Here is a 22,464-nt window from a genome sequence, read left to right as displayed (position 1 = left end):
GAGAAGTGTATTGCGTTGCTGCTCATGGTAGCAGGTCCTCAAGCAATAGAAATATACAATACCTTCTCTTTTGATAGCGAAGAGCAAACTCCACACGGATAGTGACCCAGAGCCGGGATCGAACCTGGGACCTCGGCGCCGTGAGGTAGCAATGCTAACCATTGTGTCACCGTGCTGCCCCTAGTTATGACAATAGCAATGATGAACCTGATATCATCGAAAACAGATGGACAACTCAAGTGATGCTGAACGACACATTGATAAAATGCAACCTCGACATGGGAATGAGGGCAAACCTCCTCAGTCTATACAATTTGCACGGGCTGTGAGTTAAACCGAAAGTCGTCAATCAGCCCAGACCGCTAACAGACTACAGTGGGAAGGAGATTGAGATGCTGGGAGTATGTGAACTTGAATTATGGGTGCACGACAAAAGTCATATAATACCATTTTCGATGTGGATACAAACAGCAAGTCCATCACAGGAGCGGATGTGTGTGAGGCCCTGAACCTAGTTGAGCAGCTGTATGTTCCAGACAGCGAGGTGACAGAAGATTACTGCGACTCACAATGAGATATGCTGGCGCAGTTATACGATGTGAAACAAGCGAAAGTTAAGGTGGAGGACAACAAATCAGATGAGGAGATGGAAGAGCCAATGCGAGTCTTCAAGAATGTATATTTACTCAGGAGCATGATGAGCTAAATATTATAGCATCTACAAGGTGTGAACGTTAAATGTTCAGAGCTTGAACAGCCAATGAACTTCACTCTGGAGTTTAAGTTTGAGCCAAATGATTATTTCACAAATGAAGTAGTCACGAAAATATACCAGATGGAATCGTGGCCTGACGAGTTTGATTTTTCATTCTTTGACGAACCTGAAATCACGGGATGCACAGGGTCCCAGATCGACTGGAAGAAAGGAATAAAATATCGCACTGAAAACTATTAAAACGAAGCAGAAGCAAAAGGGTCGGAGTGCTTGTAAAACAGTTACGAAAACTGTACCAAATGAATCATTCTTCAACTTCTTCAGTCCTCCTGAAGTTCTAGAGCATGGAGTGTGAAGTAAATGTTCTGCAGCGAGCCTAGTTTATTACATCAAAATGGGTCACCTCTTGCATGAAGACATAATTCCATTTGCAATGCCGTATTTTACAGGAAGAAGTCTTACAACACCAGGTTAAAGTCCAACAGGTTTGTTTCAAACACGAGCTTTCGGAGCACGGCTCCTTCTTCACCTGAAGAAGGAGCCGTGCTCCGAAAGCTCGTGTTTGAAACAAACTTGTTGGACTTTAACCTGGTGTTGTAAGACTTCTTACTGTGCTCACCCCAGTCCAACACCGGCATCTCCACATCATGGTATTTTACAGGAGAAGCCATTGCAGATAACGATGACTCCAATGATGATTACTATGATGATAATTACATGCGTTAAGTGTACGATGAGAAAAGCATAGTCTCAGATGGTGAGCTCGATGAGGACGACGATGAAACGCTATACCGGTGGTTTGACGGGAGTGACGAGGTGATTACAAGGGATAACTGTGAAAGCTCTAAGATGGCGTATGCAGAGGTTGAAAGTGAGATTTCGGTATCAGTCACATCAGATGAGAGCAACTCAGCTGCTGAACTGACAATGGAAGAAATCGTCCCCATCCTGGAGAAACTGGCTCCAGAAGCATACGGTGTACCATCTCAGGCCCACAAAATGGTTCTGGTAGTGGACTCCCCAACACTCAAGGCCACTCTGCCAAAAGACGTGCTAGAGGAGCAGATGGGTGTATCTGTATGCAGCTTCACAACAACAGACGATACATACATCGTACTACCAGACGAAGATGAGCCATCAGTTGGGGCTCAAACGCAGGATGCAGAAGCAGCACCCAACGTTGAGGGCGTGGATCCAGCCCAGACGCCAGAGTGCGAGCCTCTGCAGCCCACTACTGAAGATGCTGACCTGACCATGACCACACAATCCCTCATAAGTATGCCGACACTGGACATCTCAACAGATGATCCACAAGCAACCACTCCCATGGCACACTCCAACGGCAGGACAGGTGTAACCAAAACCAAACAGAATAAGAGGCACAGTCACAGGATCCCTCCCACAAAAAAGGATACCATGAGTCCCACCTGTGGTACGAAACAAGAAGACATCGGCAATGTGGCCGACAGGCCAGAAAGTAAAAGTACACAACGACGCAGTCTGGTGAATGTACATCATGTAATTCACACTGTATAGTATTGCGTTCACACTATATAGCATTGTGTCCTTGTGGGCTCTGTCTGTGAGCCATTGCGCGGATGAGGAGCTTGTACAGGGCTCCACCCTCGGCTCCGCCCATGGCCCCTCCCACTACCAGAAGTATAACGTGCTGCAGCCTTGTGAGTCTGTCCTCAGTTCTTCTGGTCACAGGCGGGCTCAGTTGTAAGTCTATTAAAACTACTGTTTACTTCCTATTGTGTCTCGAGTAAATTGATGGTCACATCACGCAGCAAAAAGCATTGTGTTCAAAAATTAAAGAAGCTGGTGACGCAGCCAAGGCAAGCAAGGAAACCAGTCTTCAGGATACATCGTGTCAAAAGGTTAAACAAGATGTATAGAGAAAAAAGACCTGCAAGAAAATCGCTATTCCAGATGCAAAAGTGACGTCGGGAAGCTGATAAGAGCCCAGAAGATCAACGGGGCGATGCTGTCGTAGACGTACAATAAGCTGTGCACCAGGGGTACATTCAGCAGACATATCATGTTGTTTGAAGCACAGTTGGCATATATATATATATAACATGTGTAAAATAGTAGTACAGATCGTGTTTTTGTAAGACAGAGTTATACATATTAACATTAACATTTCCAAAGGAAGGGGAATGTGGTGATATGCCTATGCACAGTTTTGTATACAGTTAATAATGCGACCTCCAACCAGCTGGTGGTGTCAGACAACATTCCCATGACTTGAGATACCCGCCAGTTGGTAGTAAGACATACGAGAGGATAGTCACACTTAGAGTAGTTCCAGAAGAATTCACTGAATTCATTTGGTAGTTATTTCGAATTTACAGTGCAGAAGGATGCCATTCAGCCCATCAAGTCTGCACCGGCTCTTTGAAAGAGCACCCTACCCAAGTCCATACCTCCACCTATTCCCATAACCCAGCAACCCCACCCAACACTAAGGGCAATTTTGGACACTAAGGGCAATTTAGCATGCCCAATCCACCTAACCTGCACATCTTTGGATTGTGGGAGGAAACCGGAGCACCCGGAGGAAACCCACGCACACACGGGGAGAACGTGCAGACTCCGCACAGACAGTGACCCAAGCCGGGAATCGAACCTGGGACCCTGGAGCTGTGAAGCAATTGTGCTATCCACTATGCTACCGTGCTGCAGTTGTCTGTGTAGGTACCTGTTAGTTATCTTTCCACGTGTTTGTTAATAAATTATCTTTCTAGTGAAACAACTAGATGTAGTGTGTACCTCATTCCAATGGCCATATCGCAGAACACAAAATGGTGCCAACGTTGTAGCTGTACTGGAACAGCTTCGATCAATGAGCTATTTCATAATTTATTTAAAACTGTGCACTTCTGACGTAGAAAATCTATCTTAATACTGAAACTAAACTTTGTGGCAATTTAGAAATTGCTGAAGGTGACAGCTATTAACAATGACTTGGAAATTAATTACTCAGATATCTATATTTATACTTTGTTCATTCAATTAGAATGGCATTAGAATGTAAACATTATTCCTGAAAGCATTGATATTTATCCTAGAGGCAATAAAATAACATCTGAGTGCAAATATATCCACCACAAGATTTTAATTTCTTCATTTAAATGCTAAACCATCTGCTTACTTCCCTCCCTCCTGATTTCTATTGAAATTCAAGTGTCATTTTTTTGCTCAATTTTTGAATAGTTTTATATTTTGCAATTGAGTTACATAAGCCTCTTCATAGTGCAAGGTTGAAAATAGGTTACCTCACATTCCAGACAGGCTTCCGAGAGGAAAGAGGTTGGTTGCATATGGATGACTGACTCCACACAAGGACATTCTAAGAAAGCGAAGTCCAAGCAACAAAAAAAGTTGCTTCGTTAAATTTATGGCCATGAAATCTGTAATTATTTTCAATAATAGGTAGGTCAACCAGATGGAATCTGATCATTTCACGATAAAACAGAAGCTGGGCTTTTGCACACTTCATTTTAATGGGAATAAATCCTTTGCCAAACTGTTTTCCTGTACAATTTAGAAGTAAACATGTAGCAAGGGAATGCCTGCTTGAAAAGCTTAGACAATGGGATCATCCAACCTGTATTCCTGGCAACCCCCTGGCTAGGTCATTTTCCCTGGTTTCTCCCCTCTCATGCAATTCCCAAGTAATTTCACATCACTTCCTTGCATCTTAAGCCACCCATATCCCCACAGCTCTTCCAACCCATTTACCCCTGTGTTTCTTGCTAGAAAGGCACTCCCCCAAAATAAATGACCGTATTTTCTACATCCCAATTTGGCTCTCCATTGATCCCAATACTTCTGCTGTCATCAATCTTTTCAACTATTCTCTCGTGGTCTGCCTTTGATGCTCCTCTTCCCTCAAAAACGTTTGAACTTTTCTTTCCGAATTGATCGTTCTTGTAGACCTCCCATCAAAAGAACGCAGCCATGCAGTGACAAGCTGGTTGACCTACCTATCCGTCACCAGATCTGACTGGGCCACACCAAGTAATACAGGAACAAAATCAGAAAATACTGGACAATCTCAGCAGATCTGACAGCATCTGTGGAGAGAAAAGGGAACTAACGTTTCAAGTCTGGGTGACTCACCATTTAAAGGTCCAGGCAATAGCTGACCGAGGGGGTCGTCCAGCCCGACTGTTTGCCCCTCTTCTGCGGCTTTTTTGGAGCCGGCTATCCTTGGAAAGGGAATATCTGGTGTCCACAGGCACCATCAAAGCCTTCCTTGCTCGGTGGGCACCTCAGGGTGCTTTACTGACACCTTTAATCACATTTTGGTTTACGTTTTTACGTTTCATTTGATATTTGCTTTTGTTTAAGGCAGTGTCCCTTTAAGGAGCAGCCCCTTTTAATTTGTCCCTTAGATTGTTGATTTAGTTTAATTATTTGGAACTAAAATAGTTTGATGCCGAGACTGAGACTCAGCCTTTGGTGTCAAGGATGGCAGCTAGTGCCTCAGGACCAAGGGTCAAGGGGCACAGCTCCCAAGGGGCCCCAACTCCTGCATGCACGGTTCCTTCGATTCTTTCCCTCCCCTTCCCAATGGCCACCTCACTGCTCAGATGTCCACATCCAGGAGTGATGGTAAAACACAATTCGCTCCTGAAAGATCCTCCAGTGATCTCATGTGCAGAAGGCAGCCCTGGACTGATGGCTGAGGGCAAATTCAAGTAACCTCCCTGTTTTGGAGTTGGGATGGGAATAGATATTAGCGAAGTGTGCGAGCTGCAGGCAATGTTCCTTGACTGGCCGCTCCCAGGAAAAGATGCCCAATGGGTCAGGACATGGTAATGATGTGTCGGTGGAAAACAAATCTCTTTCTCTATTGCCTCGCAGGTTTATTGACTATATTGCGATGGAGCCAGTGGAGTTAGCGGTCATTCTGATCATAGCGATGGAACAGGAGTGACTCCAGCATCAAAGTGTGGCTGCACTGATGCTGGATTGTCACCATAAGGACTACAGGGCCCCAGGTGTCCGGAGACTGCACTAGCTGAGGAGTGAGTTTGATGGCGACCAAAGCAGTTGAGCTGACTTCATCAAACTGACCGACACCATGTGCTGCTGGAGACTTTGGCTTACCAGGGAGATGGTGAGGCACCTTTGCCATGTCCTTCCTGACTTGGCACAACATGACACAAGAGATCATTTGCTGCCTTTGACTGTGAAGGTAACGGCAGCACCAAATGTCTATGCCACTGGATGCTTCCAGAGCTCCACCAGACTTTGATTGAAATATTGCATGCATCCTCACATAAGTACATCTGGGAGGGGTTCTCTGAGAAGGTGCGGTCACTGATCAGAGACTATGTGGAGTTGAATCAGAATGGGGAGGTTTTGGCGGCCACGTTTTGGGAGGCATTGAAGCCGGTGGTTCGGGGTGGTGTTATCTCGTTCAAGGCGCACAGAGACAGGAGCAGTAATTCCTGAAGCAGTAGAGAAGTATGGGCGGTTGTTGGGCGAGATAGTCGAGGTGGACAGGAAATATTTGAGTGCCCCCACCAAGAAGAGATTGGTGGAGAGAAAGAAGTTACAGGGGCAGTATGATAGGTTGACGACGGAGAAGGCAGTGGGGTAGCCGTATGAATATGGAGATATGACGAGTCATATGCAAGCCCATCAGCTACGGAGACAGCCAATGTCCAGGGAAATCCTGAGGGTGCGGACAGGAAAGTGGGAGGTAGTGTTGGAGTTGGGGAAGATTAATGAGGCGTTCAGGGAGTACTATGAGAAGTTGTCTCGGGCTGATTCGGGTGGTGAGGAAGGAGGTGGGGGCGGTTTATGGATGAGCTGGAATCCCCAAGGCTGAATGAGGGGATGAGAGTGGGGGCAGGTGCTAGAGGAGCCGCTAGGACTGATTGAGGTGATGAATAGCATAAAACAGATGAAGTCAGGGAAGGCTCCGGGCCGCATGGCTACCTGGCAGAGTTCACAACAGAGTTGGCACCACACTTACTGGGGATGGGGATGTTTAGCGAGGCGCTGGGGAAAGGGAAGCTGCCAGAGACACTGACCCAGGCATCAATCACACTAATCCCGAAGAAGGGAAATAACCCGTTGGAGTGTGGGTCATACAGGCCCATATCATTTTTAAATATGGATGTGAAAATGTTGGCTAAGTTGGTGGCAGGGAGGGTGGAAGGATGCATTCTGGGGGTGATTGCAGAGGACCAAGCGGGTTTCATAAAGGGCAGGCAACATTCCAGTAACATTGGGGGCCTCACGGTAGCATGGTGGTTAGCATCAATGCTTCACAGCTCCAGGGTCCCAGGTTCGATTCCCGGCTGGGTCACTGTCTGTGTGGAGTCTGCACGTCCTCCCCGTCTGTGCGTGGGTTTCCTCCGGGTGCTCCGGTTTCCTCCCACAGTCCAAAGATGTGCGGGTTAGGTGGATTGGCCATGCTAAATTGCCCGTAGTGTAAGGTTAATGGGGGGATTGTTGGGTTACTGGTATAGGGGTTACGTGGGTTTAAGTAGGGTGATCATTGCTCGGCACAACATCGAGGGCCGAAGGGCCTGTTCTGTGCTGTACTGTTCTATGTTCTATTAGGCAGTTATTGAATGCGATCATTACCCTGTCAAAGGGGCAGGTACCAGAGGTAGTGGTCTCTAAGGACGCAGAGAAGGCTTCGACCATGTGGAGTGGCGGTACCTGTTTGAGGTTTTGGGAAGGTTTGGACCCAGATTTGTGGCATGGATGCGTATGGTGAACGCGGCCCGGGTGGCGAGTGTGTGGACAAATGAGATGAGTTCACAGAGCTTCAGATTATATCGGGGGAAGAGGCAGGGGTGCCCGCTGTCACCGCTGCTGTTTGCGCTGGCGATAGAGCCCTTGGTGATGGCCATTAGAGGGTCAATGGAGTGGCAGGGGACTGTGACGGTGTCACTGTCTGCAGACGACCTGCTGTTGTTCGTATCAGACCCATTGGAGAGAATGGAGAGGATTATAGACATAATCGAGAGGTTTGGTGTCTTCTCGGGCAATAAGCTGAACGTCGGAAAGAGTGAGGGGTTTCTGGTGAATGCACGGGTCAAGGAGCCAATCATGGCACATCGCCATTTAGGATAGCCAGGGACAGGTTTAGGTATTTGGGGGTTCAGATGAAGGGGGAGTGGGCGACAATGCACAAATGGAACCTAACAAAGTTGATGGAGGAGGTTAGGGAGAACTTTAGGAGATGGGATATGTTACACCTGACACTGGTGGGGAGGTGTAAGGGATGGGTTTAATCTGTCCACTGTGAGGCTACTTGGCAGCTTCCAGGGCCAGGATGTTGACTGGGACGTAGAGCGCCAGGTGTTCAAACTCAGGCGTTCTCTTGCCAAGCTATGCTTGTTTCATACTTTCTTTATCCAACTATCTGCAACACCTTGTTGACTTTCCCAGCTGCTTATCTCTCCTAGACTTATAAATATTCGGCCCTTCTGCTCGTTTGTTGGACTTCAACTCGGACCTGAGTCGTGACAGGTGGCAGGAGCCGAATCTCGAAGCCAGGGTTCCCGATGAGCTGATGAGCGAGAGATTCTTGTGTTGTATTCTTATCTTATATTATATTCTTAAATCATATTATTTTTATCAATAAAGAGGGCAGCACGGTGGCCTAGAGGTTAGCACAACCGCCTCACGGCGCTGAGGTCCCAGGTTCGATCCCGGCTCTGGGTCACTGTCCGTGTGGAGTTTGCACATTCTCCCCGTGTCTGCGCGGGTTTCGCCCCCACAACCCAAAAATGTGCAGAGTAGGTGGATTGGCCACGCTAAATTGCCCCTTAATTGGAAAAGATAATTGGGTAATCTAAATTTATTTAAAAAAAAATTTTAAAAATTTTTTTATCAATAAAGTAGAGGAGACAAACTTCTGTCATTGTTCTCTTAATTACATTGTGTCCGAATCACAAAGAACTCTTGGAGTAATCCAAGACAGGATGGTCCAGGTGGTAAAAATGAACGTTCTGCCAAGGTTCCCATTTGTATTTCAGACCCTCCCGATCTTCATTCCAAAGGCCTTTTCCTGGAAACTGGATGCAGCAATTTTGGAGTTTATATGGTTGTGGAAGGTGCCTACGGTGAAGAGGGCCTTGCTACAGAGGCAGAGGCAAAAACGGAATTGTTGCACTACTACTGGGCGGCGAATGCGGAGAAGATGAGGCGGTGGTGGGAAGGAGAGGGGTTAGAATGGATTAGGATGGAGGAGCAGTCCTGTCGTTGGTCATGGGAGACCTGGATGACTTTCTTCGGCTGGAAAAGATTAAGTTCGAATTGAAGGGATCAGCGGAGGGCTTTGAGACATGGTGGGGACTGTTCATGACCATGGTTGAGGAATTGTTCATCGCCGGGGGGGGGGGGGGTGCGATGGAGGGAGAGGAGGAGGGAAGGGTGTGAAAAGTGGGGAAATCTTGCACAAACCGTGAACTGTGAGGTATGGAGAATGTTCTTTGATTCATTTATGATTTTGTACTTTGAAAATGTTTGGAATAAAATATATTTAAAAAATACAATTGATGCAGGATCAGTCAATGGTACGCCCAGCATTTACATTTCAATATAAATTCAAATGCCGAGTTACAAAATGGACAGGCTTCCACTGTGAAGAATTTTGAACTGATCCCCATAAATTCAGATGAGATTTGTTTGCAGGTTATTGAGCTGACAGGTTCATGTTCATAGAAAGACAGATGGATATAATAGCAAAGCGAAATAAATCTCTCCTGGTGAATAGATTTTTAAAGCTGTTTCGTGGCATGAGATCGAAGTACTGAAGCCAGGAGTTCTTTTCACCTATCATTAAACACATCATCGTTGATCGGTGGAGATGAAAATCAGATTTTCATTTCAAGGTTAATCTAATTTGCCTGCACTGTAAATAAAAAAAAATGTGCAGGCACTGTATGTCCAGGTGACTATCAAATAAGCTGAAAATGAATGTTGTGACTGCATTCCCCAAAACATATCACTGATTATAAGAGAGTGGCATAGTGGTTAGCACTGCTGCGTCACAGCGCCAGGGATCGAGGTTCCATTCCGACCTCAGCCGATTGTCTGTGTGTAGTTGGCACATTCTCCCCATGTCTGCGTGGGTTTCCTCCGGGTGCTCCCACAGTCCAAAGATGTGCAGGTTAGGTGGATTGGTCATGCTAAATTGCTTCTAAGTGTCCAAAGGTTAAGTGGAGTACGGGATAGAGCTGAGTGCTCTTTCGAAGGGTCAGTGCAGACTTGATGGGCCGAATGGTCTCAAAGAGCAAATACCGTAGAATTTGGCTCCATAGCATTGCTTGCTTAGCTCTACAGGAGCGAGGAAGGAGAAAAACTAGCAGGGTGACTGCTCCTGATCCCTTACAGTTTGCCTGCAATGACCATCATCTTTTGAAGGGCAAATCAGAGGGCATGCAGACTGGCCAGATTGTGAAGTTAGTCAGTGTCAAACACTGACCTGACACACAATCTGCCATTTTGGATCTTATAGGTCTTGTTAGTGCTTTCCTTTACAGACACACCACTTATACATTCAGCTGTGCACGAGACTCCTCCACTAGTGCTATTTAAAGGGACAACCGCAAAACTTTTTGCTGAGATTCTTTTGACTTTCTTTTTGTACATAATCAATGGAAGCATTGTGTTGTGGGAAGAATTGACAGAGGTCCTTTCAGTCAGAAGGGAATGAATGGCGCTGGCGCTTTCGAAGAAATGATGGAGATTATAAGGGGATTGGAAGAGAAAACTTGCTCCTTGTCATGGCTGCAGTTTCCCTTGGGCTGTGACATGTCATGGAGCAGAATCATCAAAGAGGAGAAGCTGTTAACAGAGTGGGGAGGAGGGAGGCTCGCAACAGGAGGCTTTACCCATGTAGGATTTTCCGACAGCAGCTCTAATACCTCTACCTCAGCCAGCAGCAATGTCTGAGGCAGCTACGTTTCACCAAGGAGGTGGTCAGAGAACTGTGCTTGCTCCTTGAACCAGGTATATGCTGGTTTAGTATATGAGGAACTGCACATGGAACACTTCTGAGGAACACTGCACAATCAACTCGAGAAAGGCCATTTTAGGTTTGATATCAGAAAGCCTTACATCATGCAATTGTTATGAGCCCAGCTGTTGTTAATATGTCAGATCACAGAGTGAAATCTAGCTTGATAGGTCCTAATTTTGTTTTTTTTTAGAAATCATGGATGAAAGTTACTGAACAGATTTACAGGATCTGCTGATGAACTTTTCACACAAAGAATAAAACTTTTTCAACTGGGCGGCAACAGCCGAGTGAGTAAGGGGATGGATTCAGGAGCCAGAGGCTGAGTGGGAGCGCGCGGAGGAGGCCTCCTGCGTGGGGACCTCCCTCCGGGCCCTCGCCACGGCGGCACTCCCAGCCCCACCCAAAAAACACTCCAGCAGCCCAGTGGTGACAGCCACCCTCCAATCCTGGAACCAACTGCGGCAGAAATTTGGCCTGACCAAAATGTCGGACAAAGCTCCCATCTGCAACAACCACAAGTTCACACCAGCACTGATTGACGCCACCTTCAAAAGGTGGAGGCAGGATGGAGGGACACTGACAGTCAGGGACCTATACACGGACGGCAGGATCGCAACACTGGACGAACTGACAGAGAACTTTCGGCTAGCCAGGGGGAACGAGCTACGGTATCTGCAGCTCAAAAACTTCTTACGAAAGGAGACAAGGACGTACCCACAACCGCCACGACAGACACTACTGGAAGACCTACTGGACGCAAGTATCCTAGATAAAGGGAACTGTAGCGACATGTATGACTGACTAGTAGAAAGGGCCGACACCGTACTGGACGCAACAAGAAAGCAATGGGAGGAGGATCTGGGGATTGAGATAGGGTGGGGACTCTGGAGCGAGGCACTGCATAGGGTCAACTCCACCGCCACGTGCGGAAGGCTCAGCCTGACGCAACTAGAAGTGGTACATAGAGCCCACTTAACAAGAACCCGTATGAGTAGGTTCTTCCCGGAGGTGGAGGACAGATGTGAACGGTGCCAAAGAGGCCCGGCCAACCATGCCCACATGTTCTGGTCTTTCCCCAGACTTGTGGAGTACTGGACAGCCTTCTTCGAGGCTATGTTCAAAGTGGTGGGGGTGAGGGTGGAGCCATGCCCGATAGTGACGGTCTTCAGGGTTTCAGACCAGCCAGATCTATTCCTGGGGAGGAGGGCGGACGCCCTTGCCTTTGCTCCCTGATCGCCCGCCGTAGAATCCTGGTTGGCTGGCGGTCAGCAGCACCACCCAGAGCTGCAGACTGGCTGTCCGACCTCTCGGAATCTCCCCAAATGGAGAAAATCAAATTCGCCATCCGAGGGTCAGACGACGGCCTCCACAGAACGTGGGAGCCATTCACCCAATTGTTCCGGGACCTGTTTGTGGCCAACGAACAAGAGGGAGAATAGCCGGGTGGCCAAGAATCAGGGGAAAATAGTCGGGTGTCGGGGGAAGGTAGCCGGGGCATGGAGGAGAGAGATGGACTGGGAGGGGGGGGGGACGGCTAAACCTGAGGAGGGAGGGGCGAATCACGGGGGGGGAGGGGGGAAGATGGCTAAAGCTGGGGAGAGGGAGGCGAACCGTGGAGGGGGCGGGGGGTGGGGGGGGGGGGGGGGACGGGAGAGGAGGTCCGGTGGGGGGGCAGGGAAGTGGGAGCCGGAGGGAGGACACGGGATGCCAAATCGTGCATGGCACCTCCAGGAGCGGGGAACGAGGAAACTGGAGATGGAGGACGGGAGGAGCGGCAGAAGCGGGGGTGAGCGTGGGATGGCAGCGAGACCCGTCCGGGAAGGGCGGGCGACAGCAACACACAGCACAGCCAAATATCGCACACTGTGATTTTCTCCCCGGCACCCAAAGGTGTGCTTGTACCCCCAGTCCCCGCCCCCCCCCCCCCCACAGGCAATCACCTACTTATGTGGTGTGGATAATTTTGCCAGATGTACAGAGATGCCGCTGTCGAGCTGGTGCACAATACCCCACTAGTCATTCCATTTCATATGTTATTGTATTTTTTTTTATGTTGGGGTGTGCCCTTCTCCTCTAAATGTGTGTATATATATATATATGTGCTTCTTATTCTGTGTACTTAACGGTAATTATACCTTGTTCAAAAAAAACCCCCAATAAAAACATTTATAAAAGAAAAAGGACCCTGGTGCCCCAGAGCAGTGTTTTTCAAACTTTTGTCTGGGGACCCATTTTTACCAACTGGCCGACCTCCCGGACCCACACCGGCTGACCTTCAGGACCCAAGCCGGCCGACCTTTGCAACCCACGCCCTCCGACCTTTATGACCCACACCGGCCGACCTTTGCGACCCACGCCGGCCGACCTTTGCGACCCACGCCGGTCGTCCTTCGCGACCCACGCCGGCCGACCTTCGCGACCCATCATTTTCTCTTACCTTGTTTGCTGCTGACAAAATGGAGGAATTGTAATCGCACCCAAAGCACGTGATGGCGACGTTCAGGGGCCGTGACCTGCTCTCTGCCTCCCTCAGGCAGGAATATTACATAGAATTTTCTTTTAAATCTTCCAAGTCTCCGATTGTGCAAATTTGCAGTCTTCAGCCGCAGCAGACGGCTTATATGTTCAATTTTTATTTATTTTTTGCAAATTGTAACAATGTTGTTGCACAACATGTTTAATGAAAAAGACTAAAGCCCATGTCATCATCAGACTCTTCAGATTCTTCCTGTTTCTTCCCTTCCTTTTTCTCTTCAACAGCCAGTGGGGCACTGCTACCAGCACCAAACACGCGAGGCCAGAAAGGCTCAATGGTCACACCAGCAGTTTTAATCAGGGCATTGAGTTCGTCTTCAGTGACAGTGACCTCATCGTCGTGCAGGATGAGTAGGCTGTAGATACAGGCGAGTTCTGAGTTGGAGGCCATGGCGCTGGATCTCTGCAGGTGGGTCCGATGGTGCTAGTTGCCGGGGGAAATTCGGCCTTAGCTTCGTTCAGAAGAACCAAGCACTTTCTGTATTATTCCTTGTGTCTGAATAAAGCTCGTAGTCTTACAGTTGAAGTAAATGCTTTATTTCTATGAATTTGTTCTCTCTCCAGCATTTATACTACGTTACATCTGAGCTGCCTGTCTGTTTCCTGCTCACCAATGCCATTCCTGTGAAGAGAGAGCCTGACTTCCTGACTTCAACAGCTGGAAGAAGTTCAGGCATTGTTCTGTCTTGCGAGGTAAGAAAATTGTGTTTTGTAGCTTTAAAACCCTTTTTTTCAATTTTTGGGCATTTCCCATATAAGTGGGCGTGGTCCAGGGCCTCTGACGCCATGACGCTCGTGATGTACAGCGTAGGAATCGATTGCGCATGCACAAATTGATCTTCCTTTACTGTACGCTTTTTCATAAACTTCCATCTTTGAACTGTGCGTTTTCTGTTCAACTGTGCACGCGCGGCTTGCGCATGTGCAGAACGATTTGCACCCAAAACGTCTTTTTTCAATTGTGCATGCACTGGCTGCCATTTCCTGCGCATGCGCAGATCCAGATTGCGTCTTTTGTTTCCCAGGCACTTTAAAATGTGCTCAGACACCATTTTAACTTCTTCAGACCCGTGGAAAATAACTTTTTTGCCCTTTTTTTCTTGTTAAAAACCTAGTTATTTTTTTCTTGCGATCTGCACTTGTCAATCGTGATTTTCAGCATTAAACCTTTCTGTTCTGATGATTGTTCGAGTTTCGCAACACTCATTCCCTGTGCAATTTGGTCTCTGAGCATTGAATATCTTAATGCATCATTGTTACTAGTGTTACAGTAATCTTCAAATTTTGTAAGTATTACTTCTAATTTGGTGTTGGCTTCACCTTTCAAGTAATTAAAGCAGTTATAGATTTCTCTCGCTTCATGTCCTGCTAGGTGAAATGCTATTTTCATTTCTTCTGAGGCCGCGCTCAACTCATTAGCTACGATTCGATTAGATACAGTTCGAACATTTGTTTAAAGATTTTCCATCTATGACTTAAATTACCGGTTGTTTTCAGCTGCGGTGGAGTTCCAACGAGTTTCATCGACTCAGCGAAGTCTCCCCACGTTCGGGTTTTCTTCTGTTTTCGATCGTGCTTTGTCTGCATCTTGTGTAACTTTTCTCGTAAACGTTCTGAAGTCACCTGGTACCATGTATTATTCCTTGTGTCTGAATAAAATTCGTAGTCTTACTTTTGAAGTAGATGCTGTATTTCTATGAGATCATTCTCTCTCCATCACTTTTACTATGTTACATCTGAGCTGCTTGTCTGTGTCCTGCTCACCAGCTGCCATTCCTGTGAAGAGAGAGCCTAACTTCCTGTTTGTCTATGTATATATACATCTCTGGTGCTCCCTCTAGTGGTTACTTAGTTGTAGTGTATTTACATTAACCCCTTGTGTATATACAGTGATGCATATCACGCCACCTCTGAACCGGGCAGAGCAAGCAGCAGCCGGCTTTCAATTATGCCGGCTGCGAGCGGCCATTTTACCATATAAACAAAGTACTGCAATACTGCGCATGCGTGCATGATCATCTGTGCATATGCGCATACCAGCTTCCCCGAACAAGCGCCAGAATGTGGGGACTAGGGACTTTTCACAGTAACTTCATTTGAAGCCTACTTGTGACAATAAGCGATATTCATTTTTTTTCATAGTTTTGCACATGTGCACCGATGATCGGGCATGCATGCGGAGTGTGGCCGCATTTTAAAAATATGCTCGTTGCCATTTTGAAGTCCGCTCGCAGCCAGCATAGTTAAAAGCCGGCTGCTGCGGCTGTTGCACACGGATCTGCGCAATCGGGAGCGCCGTGACGGATGGCTCCGCGGCCCTCCCTACACCCGCCCGTGACCCACCCGTGGGTTGCGCCCCCAACTTTAACAATGCCTGCCCCAGAGGATGCCCACCAAACTCATCACAGCTAACAAGGCATGGCAGACAGGGGGATGTCACCACCTCTGCTGTGGATTTGGGCAGACACCAGCAGTAGGTTTAGAAAGGTGAAGAAGGTTTAGTTACACCAAGTGGGCACTGGAGTTTTTAGATAATTGTCGACAGCAAGGATTTATGTAAAGATTAAGCCACCTTTGTCAATGTTTTCAACTTTACTTTCGGAACCCTATTTGTGCCTGCGCTCATTACATCTTTTCACAGACCCGCTGCCCGAGCTCAATGGCCGCCCACGTTACACACCCCCACTTTCCCCCCGGAGCCACGACACCCATCCTCCACAAAATGAGTCCTGTAGCTGGTCCATCCCATTCCATCCCACTCGTCCCCTCTCACAACACTTTGGGACCTTCTCTCCCTTTGACGTCCTGCACTGAGCTGAGCATTTACCTCTAAATGCCCCATCCGAAGTGAGGTCAGCATTTTAAAAAGCTGCTGTAAAACTTGCCAGCTTGACGTCGCAATTCGGCGGGCAGAATATAGATTGTTGGATGAGGTTACAGTGGGACTGCCCACTAATTCATAATAAAGAATTCAAACACGTTTCCCCTTTCTCCACCTTCCTCGACAGGACGGCATTATGCCAATGGAGGGGGCTGGGGAAATTTGCTGCGGGAAATAATGTCATCATAAATCTCCTCTTTTTTGGTTCCTGAGATATTTTGCCATTCCTCCACCCCATTTCTGCCAGCTGCAAATGGGGCACAAAATCCTGGCCAGGACATGTGAATTAAAAGGTGACCTGTGGTCAGACACACCATACTCCAAAGCAAGTGACAAATGTGACCCAAACACATTCTATGGGCTTCTCAACAGTCCACCCAGATGTGTGTCATTATAAAGTAACTGCTCGCAATGAAACTCTGTATTCCTCATGAGGATTCCCAATCTCCATATTCAAAGAACTTGCCCTGGAATTTTCTTCAAATGTTGCTCGCACGTGGACAGCTACACCCAGGATCCACCTCCAGGATTTTAGTCCTGCTTTCCAAGTTTCCTTTCCCCTTGATCTCCGAGGACACTCAGGCTTCACTTTCTAAACACACATTCAAATCTTTGGCTGTGCCAAGCTGAACATCACTGCTCCAAAGATCTTTGACTGACTCCTCAGATCTTCAGGGCTTGTCTCAAGCTCGCTTCACATCAAGTTTATTCCTTGCAGCTTTTTCTTTCAATCGGAGCCTATTTCTCTGCTCCTTTCTCAACTTTACTGAACAGGATCTGTGTCTGATCTCTGTCTTTATCTCTTACGTGTGACTTTCTTCTGGGACCTCGTTCTGTTCCAATCCCTAGTTTGGGGTCTTCTCCCTGTCCCCTTCATCGAGTCCTGTTCCGCGGGGGACACGCTCCAGAATAGCACTCCTGTTCAGGTCACCTGACCTGCAGATTCGTGGCCTTTCACTTCTTTGCTTCCTTGTCTTCTTTACCTGTGCAATTGGCCGGCCACCGACTAAAGATGTGAAAAATGGACAAGCTGTGCTGGAGCAGCCATTTCATGGAGAGTGCAGAGGCAGAAGTCCCAAGGCTCGCCAGGAATTAACGTTACCAAACTTGGACTCACAGACTCAACTTAAGGCAAGTATCAAAGTTTGTTACACGAGTAATCAACATGTGGAATAAACTTTCAGTTAATAATGGAGAAAGTAACTGTGGAATCTTTAAAAAACAAATAAATGTTGCAATGGGAGAGGAGTGTTCGAATCTCACTGGATAAAGAAATTAAGATGGCCTTCATCAACTTTCTTGTGAAAATACAACCATGATTTTTAAGGTGGATAACGATTATCAATAAAAACACCTACAGCTGAAATCAAAATGAACCATCAGATATGAAGGAGGGCAAACAAGGCAAGGACATATATAAATGGTAAGATTCAAGAAGTGTAGACGAACAGGAGGATCTTGAAGTGCATATGCATAGATGCCGGATGTTAGCAGGGCAGTTAGATACGATGGTCACGGAAGCAAATAGGACACTTTCATTTAATGGCCTAAAGTATAAGAGCATGTAATGATGGAAGGAGTCATCAAGTGCTACCAAGCGGCACATACTCAGCAATAACCTGCTCATAAATGCTCAGTTTGGGTTCCGCCAGGGTCACTCAGCTCTTGACCTCATTGCAGCTTTGGTTCAAACATGGACAAAAGAGCTGAATGCCAGAGGTGAGGTGAGGTTGACTGCCCTTGACATCAAGGCAACATTTGACCGAGTATGGCATCAAAGAGCCCCAGCTAAACTGGAGTCAATGGGAATCGGGGGGAAACTCTCCGCTGGTTGGAGTCATACCTGGCAGAAAGGAAGATGGCTGTGCTGTTGGAAGTCAATTATCTCAGCTGCAGAACATCACTGCAGGAGTCCCTCAGGGTAGGGTCCTGGGGCCAACCATCTTCAGCTGCTTCATCCTCCCTACCATCATAAGGTCAGAAGTGGGGATGTTTGCAGATGACAGCACAATGTTCAGCACCATTTGCGACTTCTCAGATAATGAAGCAGTCCATGTCCAAATGGACCTGGACAATATCCAGGCTTGGGCTGACAACTGGCAAGTTACATTTGCACCACACAAGTGCCAGGCAATGACCATCTCCGACACGAGAGGATCTAACTATCACGCCTTGACATTAAATGGCATTACCATTGCTGAATCCCCCACAATCAATATCTGGGTGGGTTACCATTGATCAGGAGCTGATCTGGATTAGTCATATTAATACTGTGGCAACCAAACTAGGTCAAAGATTAGGAATCCTATGGCAAGTAACTCACCCCCAGCACCCCCCCCCACCCCCAAGCCTGTCCATCATCTATAAGGCATACATCAGGGGCGGGATTGTCCCCTACCTGGAGGGGCGGGGGGTCCCAGCGAAGTGGAGGGGCACCAACCACTCCGGCGTCGGTCCTCCCCAAAGGTGAGGAATTCTCCGCACCTTTAGGGGCCAAGCCCTCACGTTGAGGGGCTAGGCCTGTGCCGGAGCGGTTGGCACCACACCGACTGGCGGCCAAACCGGCTCCAGCGGCCTTTGACGCCCGCTGCCTGGCGCCAGGGCTGGCCGAAAGGCCTTTGCCGGTTCGCGCATGCGCCGGTGAGTCAGCTGCCGCTGACGTCACCACCGGCGCATGCGCACTGGGTGTTCTCTTCCACCTCCGCCATGGTGGAGGCCGTGGCGGTGGCGGCGGAAGAAAAAGAGTGCCCCCACAGCACTGGCCCGCCCGCCAATCGGTGGGCCCTGATCGCGGGCCTGGCCACCGTGGGGGCACCCCCAGGGTCCGATCCCCCGCGCTCCCCCAGGACCCCGGGGGCCCGCTCGCGCCGCCGATCCCGCCGCCACCAGAGAAGGTTCAAACCATGGCGGCGGGTCCCAGCAGCGGGACTTCGGCCCATCGCGGGCTGGAGAATCGCCGCGGGTGCTCGCCGATCGGCATGTGGAGCGGCGCGAGGTGTGTAATGGAATACTCTACTTGAGTGCAGCTCCAACAACACTCAAGAAGCTCGGCACCATCCAGGACAAAGCAGTCCACTTGATTGTTTTCCTTTCCACAAACAGTCAATCCCTCCACCACCGACGAACAGTAGCATCTACAAGATTGAATCTGTTGGAAATAGGCGCAGGACATACATTTGTGGGCAGCACGGTAGCAGTGGGCAGCACGGTAGCATGGTGGTTAGCATAAATGCTTCACAGCTCCAGGGTCCCAGGTTCGATTCCCGGCTGGGTCACTGTCTGTGCGGAGTCTGCATGTCCTCCCCGTGTGTGCGTGGGTTTCCTCCGGGTGATCCGGTTTCCTCCCACAGTCCAAAGATGTGCGGGTTAGGTGGATTGGCCATGCTAAATTGTCCGTAGTGTCCTAAAAAAGTAAGGTTAAGGGGGGGGTTGTTGGGTTACGGGTGTAGGGTGGATACATGGGTTTGAGTAGGGTGATCATGCTCGGCACAACATCGAGGGCCGAAGGGCCTGTTCTGTGCTGTACTGTTCTATGTTCTATATCCAAAGCCATGACCCATCAGCCTTTCTAAAGGTCCGTCAGTTTTCCAGATTCCATAAAAATCTGGCCAAATACCAGACTTTCACAGACTTCGAAGAATCTGGTGTTAAATTTATGTTCTAGCTTGTTTCCTTCTGCAGAATTAAACTTGCAGTAATCATCTGTAACAATTTTGTGTTTGGAAAAATGAACAAAAAATGTACTGTAAACTCATCCACTTCTTGAAAGCTACGCTGAGGTGAACGTTGTATGGTAAACGCGGGGGTCATAGAACCCATTGTGTTCCTCCTGGCTGTAAAAGAACTACATTATGTAATTCCTCCTTCCAGCTATTGGTCTGCAGCCTGTAGGTTATGGCACCTCAAATTCATATCCAAGTATTTTTAAATACAATGAGGTTTTCAGATTCTACCACCATTGTAAGCGGTACGTCTGAGGGATGGGTTTTCACAGAGGCCAAAAACGGCAGGTCAGATCCCGATGCGGACGTTCCACCACCATTTCCAACTGATCCAATCTTTGCTGGAGAACAAAAAATGGTTGTACAATTGATTTCAATTACAATTGAATTACTGTTTTTAAAATGTGCAGAAATGAATGCCATATTTGTGTAGTGGGCAGAAATTGCATGCAGAATGTTCCTAAAATAATGGCAAAGCATCAAGTTTTGGCTGAAAACTGATGTATTTCTCCCCAGAAACACAATTAGGTTTTCACTCCAGATCTTCTGACACTTTGTCAGAAAAAAGCAGGGGAATGTGTTTTGCGCTGTCATTTTGGCAGGCGGGCCTGATAGAGCTGGCAAACCCATCTCCACCGCGATCGGGGCGCTATTTCTAAACAACGCCCCAATCTCAAAGTCAATGTAAAGGCTCCACCAAACCCATGAATATCGGTACCGCCAGCAGACAAGGGGGACATCCACAACCTTAGAAGACAGAGGGGCAACCTCTCCCGAACCACTCAATGTTCAGATCACACGCCACACAACACGTAGGCCCAAGCCCCCAGTCCCACCATCATCGCCGCCATTATTCCCACCATTATTCCCCCACCCCCATCATCACTGATATTGGGGAATTATTTCCTCCCCCCCCCACATCATCGGCAGAATCGGGACATCATACTCACCCCCTCCATCATTGCCGGACCCACATAATGGGAATCCGCCTCCCAATGGGGTTGCCTAGAGGCCCCGCCCCTGGCACTGCCAACCTGGCACATCTTACAACATCAGAAGCATTGGCATCAAGCCATTTAAGAATGTTTAAATGGAGTCAATTGAGTCAATTTCAATATAATCAGGTTCACGCCCTCAATGAGCGTGAACCTGATTATGTCACCGGCAGATCTCAAACTGAGATCTCACCACCACAAATCCCATTGTGGCCCTCTCACGAGAGTTATCGGCTATAACTGGATTTGTGCCGATGTCAAACGGGCCCAGAAAATCGTGGATCGTGTCTATATCTTGAAAAACGATTCTCATTGTTTAGTGCTTCAAACTGAAACCCAAATAACAAACACTTCTGATATCCTCATGCTCAAACCGATATTACGTGTTCCTTATTCAAGAAGACAACTCAATACGTAAGGTGACTTTGCCTATTCATGACTGAATTTTATAAGAGACCCATTTGGGTCATTACTGAATCTTCAAATTTATACATTTTAATTTTGATAGGGATACAACACAAACCTTGTTTGTCCTTGTACCTCAAAAATCACTTGCAAACAGGTTTTAAATGTTTACTGAGTCAGTCTATAGTGGTTCATTTTCGGTCCCCACTGAGCAGATTAAAACCAATAATCTGTCTCATGACCAACCGGTTGATTTGAAAACCAATGGGGCAGTAAGATAGACCTCTCCCACCTATCATTTCTGTTGGCACAGACTACAAGGACATACTTATATAACTGCATTCTACATAAAACTACACTTTTAAACTTGGTTCTTACAGTGGTAAATTATTTACATACAATTTCCTAACAAATGGAGTGCAGCATGTGAGGGAAATCTCAAATGCATTCCTGGTTTGGTTGGGAATTTTAAAAATGTATATTTTCAGGCACCCCTTTCAATGCGAGAATGACATTTCTGCCCCACATATGTAGATGAGAATGTGGTAGTATTATTCAGTATCAGCCTGACTGCCAAATACACTAAAAATAAACACTGGCTTAGCCTTGCAGAAAGCCATTTAAATTTGATTGGACTTGTTTGAATTTGTTTGAATCTCTCCAATGAGGTTTTTGCCTCTCCCACAGGACCAAAATAGCCTAACCAAGGTCACAATCAACATTCTCTTTGACTTTGACCCTGGTGTATTATTACACCTCGTCATCCTCAAATTCTCCGCAGTCTTTGATATGACTGACAACACCATTCTCCTCCAACGCTTTCTGTTGTCCAGGACTCTTCCCTATGCAGGTGTAGCTGCAGCATCTCCAGCAATGGCTTCTCCGCCTGCTCCCACCCCAAGAAATATGCTGCTAACTGCGCAAGTAATTGACTTACACTATATCAGTTCTTGGAAGGTCTTCAGAAATGTTTCTTACCAGTGGTCTCAGTTCTGGATGTGCCAGGACGTAACCATTGTTGGTGATTGCAAAAGCGTATCCATGAATGCCGAGCTACAATTAAAAATATGTAAAAGAAGCTTTAGTCAGAATTTACTATTTATAAGGAAGAAATAAAATATCCTGTCCACTAATGCTTAAAAATTGACATTTCTAAATCTTATCAATGTAACTGTTGCATTTACATTACTGGAACCACTGATATCAGT

General features: G+C 47.4%; 1 protein-coding gene across 5 annotated transcripts in view; it reads right to left on the bottom strand.

Moving 5' to 3' along the window:
* The window catches only part of cacna2d3a (calcium channel, voltage-dependent, alpha 2/delta subunit 3a), a 1,093,156-nt gene that overhangs the window by 363,476 nt on the left and 707,216 nt on the right, over window positions 1–22,464 (bottom strand). For all 5 annotated transcript variants that reach the window (XM_038812776.1, XM_038812778.1, XM_038812775.1 and 2 more), the window contains one exon: window positions 22,235–22,309. In XM_038812776.1, the coding sequence (XP_038668704.1) occupies window positions 22,235–22,309 (75 nt within the window). The remainder of the gene's footprint in view (window positions 1–22,234; window positions 22,310–22,464) is intronic.

This window comes from Scyliorhinus canicula, chromosome 11 (genome assembly GCF_902713615.1).
Source record: "Scyliorhinus canicula chromosome 11, sScyCan1.1, whole genome shotgun sequence".
Taxonomy (NCBI): domain Eukaryota; kingdom Metazoa; phylum Chordata; class Chondrichthyes; order Carcharhiniformes; family Scyliorhinidae; genus Scyliorhinus; species Scyliorhinus canicula.
This window is presented reverse-complemented; position numbering and strand designations above follow the sequence as displayed.